The sequence below is a fragment of the Theobroma umbraticum genome, unplaced genomic scaffold (assembly GCF_002168275.2).
Source record: "Theobroma umbraticum cultivar Fairchild unplaced genomic scaffold, ASM216827v3 scaffold_228.0, whole genome shotgun sequence".
Lineage (NCBI taxonomy): Eukaryota > Viridiplantae > Streptophyta > Magnoliopsida > Malvales > Malvaceae > Theobroma > Theobroma umbraticum.
In genome coordinates, this window is record NW_018397274.1 from 2,183,820 (window position 1) to 2,200,234 (window position 16,415).

A 16,415-nucleotide genomic window follows, 5' to 3' on the forward strand; every position below is an offset into this window, starting at 1 on the left:
TCTCTCTCTCTCTCCTTTCTTTGATATTAGTTTTTAAAAAACAGTAATTTTATTAATTTTGAACATTATGTGCACAAGTAGGATAGAAGGCCATTCGCCCAAAAAAAAAAAACTTACAACAGTTCTGTCTCATAAATGATCTTATTGTTGCTTAACTTGAGGAAGGATTCCAAGAATACCTTTAGTCTCTGTTTGCTATCCTTGTCCCAAAAATTAAAAGCACCATCAGACCCTGCAGTGGCAAAAGTGTGATGTATCTGAAACAACAAACAAGTACATGAGATCATGAGACATAGAAGATTTACTTTCCCAAAAAGTTAATGAATACCCTGGACCCAGCATAGATGCCATGAAACATAAAATTGAAGAACTCAACATGAAGATGAACAAGAAACAAAGAAACATACAGGATGGAAATTTAACGAGTTGACTGAATATATCTCACTGCCATCCCTGTGGCATTTGAAGGTAAAGTTTTTATTCTGTTGTCCATCATCAAGGTGGTGTACACCAACCCTTCCCTCAATTGAACCAACCTGTAAGAAGAAAACACCAAAGTCAATAATTGCAATGAAGCTATTCCAAGCCCCTCAACAACACCACATAATGACTTCAACAAAAAGAAAGAAACAGAGAAAAGGAAGAAAGTAAACATGATTACAGATTGACAGCACTGAAGAGCAAACCTATTTGAAAGATGGAGCAGAAAGAGGGGGGAAACACTGCACATTATGACCATGAAAAACACACAAACTGAACCACTTGGGGAAATGAGGCTTCTAAAAACTGGTCTATCTTATCACAGACAAAATGATGTCTTTTATTAGCCAAAACACCAGGGCAAAATGCAAGAAGATAAATAACAAAGTGACAAATTGTCATAAACTTGCTGGTCAAAGGCAAGGCAAAGGTAATGCACACTTACCAAGAAACCTTGCTGGTCAGGGAAGGCAGCAACACATCTTGTCTGATACTTCAAAGGTGAGACAACTCTCTTGTATTCAGTCTGTTAGTGTTTCAGCAAAATTATGAGAAAGGAAGGTGTAAGAGAAAAAAGTAAGCCAACAATTAACAGAAGTAATTCCTCAATTAAGCAGTCAGCATTTATACTAAACTCATCATGTCCAACCCCTTCATATACAGTAGAAAACAACATTAGCATAGACCATTTTTAAAGTTGGATTTTATAATAAGTCAAAAGGAAGACACTGAGAGCACCTTCAACTAAATTATTTCTAAACCAGAGAGTGCTTCCACCACTTCTATGAACAACAATATTCCATACCACCAAAAGAAATACTAGTTGCAGAATACCAAACATCAAACTAAAATGAGACAAAAGTGATGGCTCATTCTTTCAAGATAGAGGGGAGCGGGGGAGCCTTGACTATATGAAATTATATGACAGAGAGAGATTGGAAAGAGGGAAGAACCTTAATCTATAAATTGAATTCTAAGAAACCATTACCTGAGGATTCTGCAAGTTAAAAACTATTAGATTTCTATCTGCAGTGCCCACAACCATCAATGGATATTTCACTGTGAGTGCATAGCAGCGATCAGGAAGTTGTTGAGTATGCACTGGATTTGGCTGCCTTGTATCCCAATACCTAAATGTAAAGGTGAAAAACCAGTAGTTGATCAAAAACCACACGAATGCAAAACTATCGAATTGCTGAAATTGATAGATGAAGTAAAAGGGAAATTGCATGCCTGGCAATACGTAAAAGCTGTAATTCATGAATGACCAGATAATAACACGAGGAAATGCGTCGAGTGTGCATGTAAACAAATAATAGACCAAATAATTATATTATCAATAGAAAATTCAACTTTGGCATTAAAAAGGATGTGTAGAGTATGCAGGCAAGCCTACTAGGCAGGAAGGTGAGTTTGCCCTCACATGAAATGCACAACTCATAACATGATCCTAAACACTAGGACCCAATATCAAAAAACATGATTTCAGATTTCTCAATGGTACACAACTGAGGGAGAGACCGGAATATTACTTTAATGTCTTGTCCCAGCTGCCTGTGACTAACATGTTCATTTCTGGGATCCAGGCAACCTCTTTAATAGGGGCTTCATGCATGGCAACTGTCATTGGTTGACCACCAGACAGTAAAGGCCACATCTTAACCTGCTTGTCACAGCCTCCAGAAAAAACTGTCGTTCCATCATCCTTCCAAGTTGAGCACAAAACCTTTTAAAAGGGCAAGGACACAACAGTATTAGTTTAGTGCAAGTATAAATTGAATAAATGAATAATACGTCACTAATACAAGAAGCCTGAGCTATTACCGGTTGATCATGAGTAATTGATGCCTTTGGCGAACTAGCAACGGCTGTACCATTCCGTGATATTTCCCAACATCTCACCTGCAGAATCATTTAACAACAAAATAAAAAGAATTGTCAAACGTCAGCCATCCCACCACTAAACAAAAGAAGCAACAAAGAAAGAAATTTCAATAAAATTTCAATAATTCATTTTCTCACTAGAATTCAAGAACTTAAAGAACAAAATTGAGAAATATAACATTAACCATTAAATAAAACAAAGCAGAATGAACAAACCTGATTATCCCATGAAGTTGCAACCAAGATATTGGCCTTGGGACTGAAACTAAGGCTTGAAACAGAATCACTGGGCGGTTGCGAAACCTACAATCATAAATTGCAAGTAAAATCCCTTTTCATGAAAAAAAAGATACACCTAAACTTCAACCAAGCTCTCAAAAATTAAATTAAAATTTACATATGTATATGGTAGCATCTCTAATCACAAAAAATTGCTAACTGCCCATATTTAACTTGAAAAATTAAAAAGACAAGGGGAAAGCTAGTTAAGACTAAAAGAGGGATAAATAAAATTCGTATCACAGTACACTAATTCAAATGTTAATTTAACCAAATGCATCTTGGTATAAGCCTTAGTGTGAAGCAAAGAAATAATTTCCTTTCTTTAAAAAAAAAATTCTTCCTTTCCCTAGAAAGCCAAACAATCTATCCAAATAATCAAACAAATGCAGTAACAAGAACAAAAGATTATTTACTAAAAATTTATATAGACTAAAAGAACACGAAAACGATGCTCAATAGTAAAAAATAAGCTCAGAAAATCATAATACACAACCAAGAATCACAACAAGAAAAAGAAGATTAAAAATTAACACGAGAAATGTGAATAATATAAAACATATTACCTCAAATGACTTGTTAGGGTTATGATTAGCAGCGGCAGCACCGAAAGTAGACATTTCTGCAAAAATTAAGCGAAAATAAAAAAAAAAGAAACTAAAATTGTGATTATAAACACTCACATAGCATTGACGAATAAATAAGATGGAATCGAGAGTACGGGGAGAAATGAACAAGTACCTTTGGAGGACAAACAGACAAAATTGATTTTGTTTTTTGAAAGGAGAGGGAAAACTGAGCAAAATGAAAAGCAAAGACTGTAAAGGTTTTTATATAATGGGGGAAGTTCGTTGTTGCGGTGCGAAGCGGTGTAGGTTTAAGGAGAGCACGCGTTGCGTTGGACGGACGCCCTCATCACCGCGTCCGTTACGCTGGTAAGCTTTTAATATCATTTCCACTACCAGAAGCAGTGTATGGGCTAAATAATATTATACTTTGATTAAATTTTGAAATTAGTCTCCTGTCTCATAAAAATTAAATTTTTATATTTTTTAAAATTAATAATGTTAATTTAATTATTACAATATTAAAATTTATATTAATATAATATTTTTTTGATGTAATATAATAATCCGTTAATGATAACATAATTTTTTTTATTTATTTTACAACACTTTTTTTTACTATTTTAAATTATAAAGCATAAAAATTTGATTTTTCATTGTCTCTTAATACTCTTTCCAGTAATCTTAGAAATCTATTTATAATTTTGATTTTTTTTCCTAATCATGTTTAAAATTATTAACTCACACTAGATAATTTTATATCATATTTATAAAATTCATATTAATACTTGATCACATCACATCATTAGTGAAACAATACTTTCATTATTGTTATATTATCAAATTTAATGTCACATTAATAAAAAAAAATCACGTTAACATAACCGCACACCATATCACTATAAATAATAAACAATTTTAAATACATTGAATTGATATTATCAATTTTTAAAAAATATAAAGATTTAATTTTTATAAATTATTATAAAAAGATTAAATTTTTTATTTTCATAAAATATAAAAACTAATTACATAATTTTACTTTTAATTTTTATTAAATAATTATATAAATATTTTCCTCCATGGCATGTCATAAATTTTGAACCCTGCCCTATGATAGCCGTGTCACATATGCTTACCATGACGTGCCACATTCTCTAACTGTGTAATATCACATTTTCCCTCCTACTTATGTCACAAATATTCTCACTCTACCGTCTCACATATTCCTTTTATGGCATGTCACAAACTCTAAACCCTACCATTTCACAGCCTTGTCACACATTCCCACCATGTCATGTCATGTCACATTCTCTGACGTGTCATATATTCTCACAATGTCATCTCGCATATTCCCTCCGACTCGTGTCACAAACTCTAAACCCTATCGTGCTATAATCGTCTCACATATGACTTGCTGTAGCACGACGATTTCATGTTTTGGATTCACATCTCTCTCCTTTCGATTAACCATCGTATCACGAATTTCTAATTATGCATCATTCTCGAACCTTTCGATTTATCAAGACTGGTTCCTCGATCGGTTTAATATCCCTCTTTTCATATTATCTGAATATCATGTCCAAAATATCTAAAAAACTTTCTCATGCAAGCTTTGCACAAGCTTCGCTTAAAAAAAATAAATGTTTTGCACAAAATTAGATGTTCGTAAATTATTTACATATTTAACTATTTATTTTTTCATTTTTTGTGTGTTTGATGGTGCGCGTTAATGAAGATGTCTCATTAAGGACATTTTTGTCTCAAAATCTATTGCGTTGGTTAAAAACAATTAAAATTATGGAAAGGTTTATTTTCAAAAACACTTTATTTTTAAAAATTAAAAAAAATCTCCCTTATTTTTTTATTAATGTAATATAATAATCCGTTAATGATAACGTAATTTTTTTATTTATTTCACAACACTTTTTTTTTTACTTTTTTAAATTATAAAGCATAAAAATTTAATTTTTCATTGTCTCATAATACTCTTTCCAGTAATCTTACAAATCAATTTATAATTTTGATTTTTTCCCTAATCATGTTTAAAATTATTAACTCACATTAGATAATTTTATATCATATTTATAAAATTCATATTAATACTTGATCATATCACATCATTTGTGAAACGATATTTTCATCATTGTCATATATCAAATTTAATGTCATATTAATAAACAAAATCACGTTAACATAACCACACACCATATCACTATAAATAATAAAAAATTTTAATACATTAAACTGATATTATTAATTTTAAAAATATATAAAATTTAATTTTTATAAATTATTAGAAAAAGATTAAATTTTTTATTTTGATAAAATATAAAAACTAATTACATAATTTGACTTTTAATTTTTATTGAATAATTAGATAAATATTACAAATTATTAAAATAGTCAAACAAAGTTTTTTCAATTAGTCAATTAGCAATCCTTTTAAAATTATTTAAAGTTAAATATTAAAATTTAATTCATCACTACCTTCCTTTACCTAAACAGAAATAGAGATGATAACCATATCGAATAGCTTTCATTATATAACTCAATCAAGTAAAATTAAGATATTTTATAATTATATTCAAGTAAATATTATAAATAAAAAAAGTTAAATAAAGACAATTTTATTTTTAGAAAAATTTAAAATATCCTACTAAATACTACTATTTGTCACGAATTTGAGGAGATTCAGATAATGATTTTGGTATATAATACTCGAATTAGATTATAAATAATGATTTATAATATAAAATTTTAATTTGAAATACATTAATTTTTTATTTATATACTTATAATTAAAAGGAATTAATTGTTTTATCTATATTTCCTGTAGCACAGCAGGCTGGAATCCCTTCCCCAATTCAAAATTCTTTTCAGTCTTTAAACCTTGATTTTCTGATTGTTTTCTGACCAAAAACGAAAGGTAAAAATGCAAGCAACGAGAAAATGAAAATGGCGGAAAACTAAAATTCATATTTGACCTGTTAAGAGGTAGCTAGCTACAGCCCTCAGTGCTCTCACTGTCTACCCTCCAAAACCCAAGCCCACCCCGAGAAACCTTTCCCTCCCATTCCTCCCTCCTTCTTTCTTTCTCTTCCCTTTTCCCTCTTATTTCACTTCACCACCTTCTCATCGAGGTGATTGAGCCCCGAAAGATCTAAAACTGCCGCTGAACAAAACCCCTCATAAACCCTCCCTCGCCAATCATGGCGTCCGCTTCTTTGCTCCCGGCTTCAGGTAATTCCCTCGCTCTTTCTTTCTTGCTTCTTTTGTCAAATGTACTTGGGATTAAGCCAATCAATTCCTGCAGTTTAACATGAATTAACTACTGAGTTGTTTTAGTTAAGTTTAATATTCTGCTTGGATTAGATAAAAGGAATTTTTTTTTTTGGGTTTCGTGTTTAGATTCCAACGTTTTGTTTTATTTGGCGTTCTTGAGTCCAGCTATTAATTTTCTGGTTCTTTTCTGTTTGATACCCAGTTTTTGTTGGTTAGGAAATTCTTTCTAAGTATTAAATATAGAACTGCAATGTATGAGGATTATTATTTTTTTCGGAGAAATTGGGGATGAAAATGTGGGTGTGTATTGGCGTGTGCATGTGTTTGGGTTTTGGAATTAATTTTTGTTCCCCAATTGATGAAATTGTTTGCTTGAGCTGTTTGGTCAACACGGGTGTTTTTCCTTTTTCTTTTGATTTTTGTTCGTTGCAAGCTTGAGCTGATTACAGATGGGAGATAGTTGTGTTAAATTACTCAATGTCTGAGTTGTATTTGAGTTGCAGGGACTTTGAGTGAAATTGACAGTGCAACAAGTGATAAATCTACAAGTGGGACACTCTTTGATGTGGAAAATTGTGATTTACAGATTACACCACCATACAAGAAGAGAAGCATTTCTACAACTACTGATTTTATGTCACATTATGTTTCAAGAAAAATTAAGGAATCTTTACCCAGTTTGCATTCCCCTGATTATTATATGGAGCCTTGCTTGAAAGATATGGTAACATTGGAACTCATGGATCCTGGTTTCTGCAGCCGAGTTCCAGATTTTGTGGTTGGAAGAATTGGTTATGGTTGTGTAAAATTTTTTGGGAATACTGATGTTAGAGGGTTGGATTTAGATCAAATTGTGAAGTTCCATAGGCACGAGGTGATTGTATATGAAGATGAAAGTAATAAGCCTATGGTTGGTCAAGGCCTTAACAAGACTGCCGAGGTAACTTTGAGGCTTCAAATTAAAAATTTATACTTGGAAAAACAGCAGGTAGATGGTATTGTTACGAAAGTAGGAGAGAGCATGAGGAGGCAAGGGGCACAATTCATTGCATTTGACCCAGCAAATGGTGAATGGAAATTCTTGGTTGACCATTTCAGCAGATTTGGATTGAGTGAAGATGAGGAGGAAGATATTATAATGGATGATGCAACAGGGGCTGTCCAAGATCCTGGGGAAATGAATGGTGGTGAGAATTCTGTGATTGATGAAGATATGCAAATAGATACTAGTGGACCGGTGCTTTCTCATTCTCTGCCTGCACATCTTGGGCTTGACCCATTGAAGATGAAAGAAATGAGAATGTTGATGTTTCCTGTTGAGGAAGAAGAGGAGATTGAGGATTTTAGAGGGGCAGCTTCTCATCAGAAACCAGCCTTTGGCAAAGAATACATAAGGTCTCCTCTGCATAACTCTAATCAGAGGATGAGTCGTAGGTCTAGCCCACCTGTTGTACGGAAAACCCCAGTTGCTTTGCTTGAGTATAATTCTGGTAATTTTGATTCAAGCTCATCTGGAAATGGTCTGATGGTACAAGAAAATAAGGGCATGCCTCTAAAGACGGTTAAAAAAGAAGGTTTCAAGCTGGACCTCAAGCAAGAGACACCTGTCACTGGTAGCCATTCTAGAAACATAGTTGATGCAGCATTGTTCATGGGTAGATCATTTCGTGTGGGTTGGGGCCCAAATGGCATTCTTGTCCACTCTGGTGCACCTGTAGGTAGTAATGACTCCCAGAGAGTATTGTCTTCTGTAATCAATATGGAAAAAGTGGCAATTGATAAAGTAGTTAGAGATGAAAATAACAAAGTAAAGAAAGAACTTGTTGACTTTGCTTTTGACGCTCCATTGAATCTTCACAAGGCCCTAAATTATGAAGAAAAAGATTTGGAAGTTGGATACTTTAAGTTGAAGCTTCTGAAGGTTGTCTCTAATCGCTTAGAGCTTTCTGAGATTTGTAGGAGCTATATAGACATTATCGAGAGGCAGTTGGAGGTTCCTGGTCTGTCTTCGTCTGCTCGCTTGGTTTTGATGCATCAAGTAATGGTCTGGGAATTGATAAAGGTTCTTTTTTCAGAAAGGGAAACTACTGCTCAACTGAAATCTATGGGCGCTGATAATGAGGAAGACGAGATGCAAGATATCAAGGAAGGTCCTTCAGAAGTTGACCTGGAATCACTGCCTCTTATTCGAAGGGCAGAGTTTAGTTGTTGGCTGCAAGAAAGTGTTTGTCACCGTGTACAAGAAGGAGTAAGTTCTGTGAATGATTCAGGTTATTTGGAACACTTATTCTTTCTCTTGACTGGGAGACAATTGGATGCAGCTGTGGAGCTGGCTGCTTCTAAAGGAGATGTTAGACTGGCTTGTTTACTAAGCCAGGCTGGTGGATCAACAGTTAATCGTTCTGATGTTGCAATGCAGCTTGATATTTGGAAAATTAATGGGCTGGACTTCAAGTTCATTGAGAAGGATAGGATTCGGCTTTATGAGTTGCTTGCTGGTAATATTCTTGGTGCTATGCATGGCATTAAGATTGACTGGAAGAGATTCTTAGGATTGTTGATGTGGTATCACCTGCCACCAGATACTACATTGCCCACTGTGTTTCAAACTTATCAGCAACTTCTTGATGATGGAAAAGCTCCATTTCCTCTTCCAATTTATGTTGATGAAGGACCTGTCGAAGAGAATGCAAATTGGAGTAGAGTGGAACGATTTGATCTTTCATACTATCTTATGCTTCTGCATGCCAGTGAAGAGAGTCAATTATGCTCCCTGAAGACAATGTTTAGCACATTCTCTTCAACACACGATCCACTTGACTACCATATGATCTGGCATCAGCGGGCTATCTTGGAGACTGTTGGTGCTTTCTGTTCTAATGATCTTCAAGCTCTTGACATGGGACTTATATCCCAGTTGCTATGTCAGGGGCAGTGCCATTGGGCTATCTACGTAGCCCTTCACATGCCCTACCGTGATGATTATCCTTATCTTCAAGCTATTCTTATCCGGGAAATTTTGTTTCAATATTGTGAATCTTGGAGTTCACAAGGATCGCAACGCCAATTTATCGAGGACTTGGGTGTTCCATTGCAATGGTTGCATGAAGCTATGGTATGTTATTGGTTTTCTAGATGTCATTGTTCTAACTTTGTGTGTCTGAAGTCCTTTGTTTTTCACTTCTTGTTGGTCTAGCCTAATTGGTATTCTATGTTAACATTCAATGCTTTGCTGGTACATTAGATGCTCTATGTGGGTTAGATCCATCATTAGTTTTAGATTCTTTGCCTAGTGGCAGAATATCAGCATCCTGGTAAGGTGGAATTCTTTTTGAGAAAAAACAAAGAAGTTGAAATGTTACTTTTTCTTTAAGATGGACTTTTATAAAAATTACTATCAATCTTGATTTGTCCTGCTCTATGCTTGTATCTCTCTGTCTGTGTGCTTGTGTAGATGTTGTTGAGAGAGAGAAACAGAGCACTCATGCTGGCTGAAAAATCCTTTGAAACTTGAGTGTTGTTTCTTGTTGTGAAAATTTCCTCTTATGGTGCAGGCAGTTTATTTCAATTATCATGGGGATTTGCCAAAGGCTCTCGAGCACTTTCTGGAATGCGCAAGTTGGCAAAAAGCTCATTCTATTTTCATGACTTCAGTATCTCATGCATTATTCTTGTCTGGTAAGATCTTATATTGCAGATTAAGTAATTCATTTGTGCCTTTTGAGTTTTGTTGTCCTGTTATCTCATTTTTTCATGCCTTGTTGATGTGACTTAAAATCGAATTCAATCCTCCCCCCTTTTCTCTTCCCCAATAAAAGAAGAAGCGTGATAATAAAATTTGTAATCACAAATGATTATGATGTTGTACCTGCTGAGATTAATTGGTTCAGACCTCAAAGGAATTGATGTGTGTTACGAATTATGGTGAAACACAAAACCACATAGCATGAAAGAATTTCCTCTGGAGTCTTTTTTTCTTAATATACAAGTTACCTCTTCACACCCCTAAAAATATTCATTTAGCCTTGTAAAATACGTATAAAAAGGAAGTTAGAACTAGAAAAGTTATATTTGAAGGGAAAAGTGCATATTTTTGAAAAACTTGAGAATTGTAATTAAGCTATACAACCAAGGGGGTTCTTGTAATTTACTCTATGAATTATCTGTTTATATCCATGTATTTAGAGCATATTTGCCATGTTTATGGATGCATGAGTCTTATAACTTGGGAGGTGGCAGTCTCAATTTGCACTGTTTAGGGGCACAGACTCGTGTAAACATGGATCTCAACTACTTATTGGGATCAATCTTAGTTATTTAATTTTGTCTCAAAAACCAATTTACATTTGAATTTTTTTCCATATATTTATACTAGATTAAAGAATTTAGATGTACAATTTTGGGCCATTGAAGAACTGAGAAGTCTCAATTACCTTCAATAATGTTGATCCGAGTCCTTTATTTTTTTTCTATATGCAGCCAATCACTCTGAGGTATGGAGGATTGCAACGTCAATGGAGGACCACAAGTCAGAAATTGAAAATTGGGACTTGGGAGCTGGAATTTACATTTCATTCTATGTAGTAAGAAGTTCATTGCAGGAGGACAACAATACTATGGGTGAACAGGTAAGAAATTCATGCAAATATCAATGGCATAGTAGAGTCTAGTTCTGAATTTAGGCTAACACTTGTTGGATGGTTCATTTATTAATCAATCATGTCATTCACAGTAGTGAATCATTTGTAAATTACAGCTGCAGCTTCATAGGGTTGTGTTGAGTGCAGTCCTTAGCTTCAGTTATGCTATTAGTACAGCTTCAATCACTTGTAAACTTTAGCTGCATCTTAATGGGGCTGTAACCTCAAGCTGTTGAACCAAATTTTATGTACTTCTTTTTACAAGAAAATGCTGATGAACATTTTGTTGCGTTTACAGGATTCTCTTGACAGCAAAAATGCAGCTTGTAGGGACTTTCTTGGTCGTTTGCATGAGTCTTTTGCAGTTTGGGGTGGCAGGTTACCAGTTGATGCAAGGTATTTATGTTGATCCTGCTTCTTGGGTGTGTGTGTAGATAGATTGATTGGATTTGAATGTAGAATGGAACTTGTCACATTGAAAAGTTTTAATATGAGAATCTCAGCTTGTGATGGCACGAAGTTTGATTAGTATCATCTTACTTCAAAACACAGGGGACAAGAACTAAATGATATAAAGTAGATACCAACAAGCTTACAATAATTTATTTCAGCCAATTTTTTGATCTTCCTATGATTAAAAGAAGTACAAATGTAGAGACTTAGTTCTTATATACAATTGCTCAATTGTGAAGGTATTAACTAACTTAGCTGGTAAAGTCTACTGTCTAGTGTCTGAGCCTATCTGTCTGGGCTTGCAAGTTGATTTAAATACCTGTCATTTCATTACCTTTAATTATATGCAGGAAATAGATTGACATCTCTGCTTACCTAGCTTATGTCTGTGTAGCGAGTTTTCATAATTTTTCTTACAGATTTCCTTTTTCATTATGATATGTTATCATTTTATTCACTTGGTTCCAGTAGAAATTTGACAGTGAATTCATGATAACAAACCTCTTTTGTTCTTTGCCTTTCACATTTTTCCATTAACAGTAGTGTGAAATTTGTTAAGTACTCTAGTGGAAGGGGGAAAATTATTAAGTTTAGCTAAAATTGAGAGAAAGCTCACACATTCATTAATTGTGCCTAACAGCCCTAAATACAAGAAAAAGGAAAACTACCACTTCATACATGAAAAAAGGAATAAACTACCAAATAGTACTGGCCAACATGGCCATAAAGAAAATTAACTGTTGGTTCATGGGTGCATGGTTACAAGCCACTAATGAGAACATGTCCATAAACTCTACTTACATGAAGGCAAAATTACTACCTAGCAAACCATCAAAGTCTGCAACTCTCCAAGCTTGACCTCAACTTCAATAAGTTTATAATGTTATTTATAATATTCCTGTGTTTGTCAGCACATATCCTTGGAGCTATTTCTTTTCATGGCTACTAATGATCTGTTATGGAATAGGTTGTGTGACAAAAGCCTTAGTCATCACTCATCATCAATGATATTTAGTCATAATGTTGTTTCTAATTGCATGGATTTGATTTAAATCATTTAGAAGGTACTCTGGCATTTTTTTGCCCTTATCAACTTGAAAGTAGTTCAATCCAGTGTTTTCATTTGAGCTACAGCTATCATCAGCTGTCTAATAAGGAACCAGATTTTGTACACTAAAAAAATGAACCTCAATTTGGAAAAGAGGGGAAGCCAAATTATTTGCAGATAACCATAATACCCAAGTAAGCCCTTGAACTTCACTGAAAAATGGAAATAAGCCCTCTATTATTGCATGAAATTATGGATATGAACCCCTATTTGGGTGGATTCAGACCTTAGATGTCACTGAATATTCCATATTCTGTTTTAACATGCCTGGCTGGCTGGTGCAGTCAATAGAAAATGCTGATGTGGATTATTTTCAAATGGATTAAAAAATTGGAAAAAGAAAAAGAATCTTCTTAAGATATTTTTAAGACAGTTCTTTCTCCAAGTACATATTAAAAATCAAAGAAAAAAAATACTGTTAGGGATTTTGCAACAGTTAGACTCATAATGAAAAAAAAAAAAGAAATGATGGCAACAATAATTACAAATTTACAATCAGAGAATCAAACTTGAAAGGAAGACCAAAACTAAAACTGTTATTAAGGGGAAAACCAAACTTGAAAATCATAGCATCAAATCACACTTCTATGGACCATAAACTTGCATGTAATGTCATTGACAATGATGTGGAGAAAACAAATGTTTCGGTACTAAAGACGCCAAAAAATAGTTTGAATCTGGTAGCAGTTAATCCTATAGCAAATACAACAGCCCATCAAAATTGTTCAATAAAGCTTAAAGAAACAAATGCCAAACATACCAAAGAAATAAGCTTTAAATTTTTTTTTTAAAATGGAGACATAAACTTTCAATGAAATTGAAAACTAAAAAGAAAAAATAATCGGAACCCATATCAAATTTGCCAAAGCCCTCTTCTTCCCTCACAAATTTTGTCTATTCCTTTAGTGATGATGACAATAAGCCTCTTGAAGAGAGTGGGGTTGTGTGCATCTTTGATGACCTAGAAGCCTCATACTCTGTTATTTGGCTCTCCATTTGTTTCAGTATCATCGATATCAGATCTGGCTTGAGCTGGATCTGGCAATGCAGGCAAGATCTGATTAGCAGGACTCTAGATCTGGTGTTAAGATGCTTATATGAGGCTGGCAATCTCGTCAGCAGGGAAGAGGTCATGAAAGGAAGAGAAGAAAGAAATAAAAAACAATAAAACCAAAAGTTTTTTTAATAAGTTACATTCTTTTTGCCAGTTAAAAAATAAAAAGTACAAAATTTCTGGTCCACCTCATGTTTTTGTTTTTTAGATAATGGTTTTTTGGCTGCAAGCAAAGCAAAGATAACATGGATCAATGCTCCATTATCTCCATTAGACTTAATATCACCCATTTTCAGATTTATTGGTTGTAATTACAATGAAACTGGAGTTTATGAGCTTAATTTCATGCAATAAATGATAAGGGTCGATTTCCATTTTCAAATGAAGCTCAAGGGCTTATTTGAGTATTATGCCCAACATTGTGATCAAGGGCCAACTGATGAGTTGGATATTTTGGCATTCATAGGTGCATTGTGTGCCTGCTTAGCTCTAATATTATATAAAGTGACTAGCTGAATTGGCATTTTATCACCTCGATGTTCTTCATTTTTTATGTTCGAAATAAATTAGACTTTTTTTTTTTGACAAGTAGTTAGACTCTTATTTAACTTGGTAAAACATCCTCCTAAGTTCCCTATTTTAACTTTTTTTTTCCTTTAACAGTCCTACTTTTCTCATCTTGATTAGAAGCCTTTCTTTTTTTGAAAGGCGATTGCATGCCTTTCCTACAATTTACATTTTTCTTCTAGAACACTGTATTTTTTTTTTATTACTTAACCATACACATACTATGTGCATGTGAGGATGATTCACCAACTAGTGACTTAATTGCTGTGCATTTCTAATTTAGGTGCCATGTGTTAAATTATTTTATGGAATGAAAATGAGAAACTGCTTTAGTGAACTATCTATTGATAGCAATATTAAATTGTTGGATCTATCCTTTAATTTGTTAGAACCTGTAGCAGAAGAATTTGTTATAGATTTGACCTAAGAATTATGTCATTTGCAAGACCTCGCAATTTTCATGAAATTATAAACTCACATTGTAGTCTTCGAATTTGACCTCTTCATGAAGTTGGAATGAGTCTCTAACTCAAAATATGGGATGCATGTAACTTTTTAAGATTCTGGGAATTTTACAAGAATTTCTATGGTGGATTTAGTTGCCATAGGGACCAGTTTGTTTAAGTTGGGTGCTTGCTGGTATGCTATTTGATTCTGTGTAATTAACAAACTGCATATATAGCAAAAGACAAAGGTAAACCTTCTTGGGAAAATGCCTGTAGACTAATATATTTTGATTCAAATCTCTTCCTGATAGTGATTTTTGGTTTCCTAGAAGTTCTAGTTTCCATAAATGGAAAAAGACACAAGAAGAAACAAATAATTCATGTTGTTCACTATTGTCACTCTTCCTTGTAGAAAGTTGCTGGGAGAAACCAAAACGATTGGAAAAAAGATATAAAAAAAAGCCTTGTATTCAGAAAAATCACCAATAGGTGGGGTTTGATGGCTCTAGGATATGTATACAATGGACACACTCAGGTAGTCATTGCATGTCTATAAATATGTTGATGGTTATAAGCTTGGGCTTTGATTAAGCCAAATGATAAAGGGTTTAAAGAGTTTAAAGATTATGCAGCTTTAATAGATGGCTGATAAATGGATTTACTGAAGAATGTTCATTGCAAATTATTAGTAAAATAATTTTAGCAAAAATGTGAAGTGGTTCATAGAGACGATATAAAAGGAGTTGTGTCTTTGATTTCCTTTGACATTTATAATCCCCTATGTGAGCATGTATGCTCATTTCTATATTTAGCGATATCTTTTCTCAATGACCCAACTCTTTAATTCCTGACTTGGCAATCATTTGTCGGATCTTCAGAAAGCAGTTTGCTAAATAAAGAGAGGGCAAGGGGCCTAAAGGCAAGCTTTGGGCATGTTACCTTTTTATCCTTGTGGTTTTCAGTATCATTCACATCTTCCCTACGTTCTTGGTTTCTAGTGATTGACAGTCTTTTCGAAACTATGGTGCAGAGTGGCTTATTCAAAGATGGCAGAGGAGATATGTGATTTGCTGCTTTCTGACATTAGTGAGGGTCCTACGCGTGATGACCAGTTAAGCTGCTTTGATACCGTCTTCAGCGCCCCCATTCCCGAAGACCTTCGTTCGAATCATTTGCAGGATGCAGTTACACTTTTTACTTGCCATCTTTCAGAAGTGGCGAGTTAGTTTGTCTTAATCTGTTGATGTTATATTTTGATTTTGGTGTCTGTGCATGTTGTAAAAGTTTTTGAGTATTTTATGTTGCACTTATTTCTTGTAATTGTTCAGTAGGATTCATCGAAATTCAGTGAATAGATATCAATCCAGTTGATGCACAAACCTCTTTGCAGTTATAAGGTCTGTAGAAGGGAAAATATTTTCTTTCTTCTTTTTAGTCAAATCCGGCCTCCCCAAGCTCTCCCCAGTAACAAGGGGCACAAACACCGTATATAGTTTGTATGGCAATAAGAGATGCAATGAGTTTTGGGTTTAAGGGTGAAAGTTTTTTTTCGCTTAATATGTATATCTTTTGGAGTGAAAACATAGATCCGTACTTGAAGGTATTTGTTAAGCTCATTAGAGTATATTTTTGCATTGCACTTGTGTAATATAG

The 16,415-nt window shown here is 34.0% G+C and overlaps 2 protein-coding genes across 4 annotated transcripts in view; one reads left to right on the forward strand and one right to left on the reverse strand.

Moving 5' to 3' along the window:
- LOC110427141 (protein RAE1) overlaps positions 1–3,562 on the reverse strand; it is a 4,917-nt gene extending 1,355 nt beyond the window's left edge. The window contains exons 1-9 of one of the 2 annotated variants that reach the window (XM_021442566.2): positions 3,385–3,562; positions 3,210–3,300; positions 2,581–2,667; positions 2,305–2,382; positions 2,013–2,206; positions 1,469–1,610; positions 926–1,006; positions 408–536; positions 180–257 (exon numbers count right to left, since the gene is read on the reverse strand). In XM_021442566.2, coding sequence (XP_021298241.1) covers positions 180–257; positions 408–536; positions 926–1,006; positions 1,469–1,610; positions 2,013–2,206; positions 2,305–2,382; positions 2,581–2,667; positions 3,210–3,263 — 843 coding nt within the window. In that variant the 5' untranslated portion in view covers positions 3,264–3,300; positions 3,385–3,562. The remainder of the gene's footprint in view (positions 1–179; positions 258–407; positions 537–925; positions 1,007–1,468; positions 1,611–2,012; positions 2,207–2,304; positions 2,383–2,580; positions 2,668–3,209; positions 3,301–3,384) is intronic. The other variant, XM_021442565.2, reaches the window with a different exon arrangement.
- Positions 3,563–6,074: 2,512 nt separating this feature from the next.
- Positions 6,075–16,415, forward strand: SAR3 (SUPPRESSOR OF AUXIN RESISTANCE 3). Of its 2 annotated transcripts, XM_021442544.2 has the most exons (7): positions 6,075–6,452; positions 6,998–9,609; positions 10,049–10,172; positions 10,974–11,122; positions 11,433–11,530; positions 15,641–15,681; positions 15,793–15,900. In XM_021442544.2, the coding sequence occupies exons 1-6, from the start codon at positions 6,422–6,424 to the stop codon at positions 15,657–15,659; spliced, it is 3,033 nt and encodes a 1,010-aa protein (XP_021298219.1). In that variant the 5' UTR covers positions 6,075–6,421; the 3' UTR covers positions 15,660–15,681; positions 15,793–15,900. The 2 variants fall into 2 exon arrangements, with proteins under 2 accessions (XP_021298219.1, XP_021298218.1); XM_021442543.2 differs by lacking the exon at positions 15,641–15,681 and having other exon boundaries at positions 6,077–6,452; positions 15,793–16,415.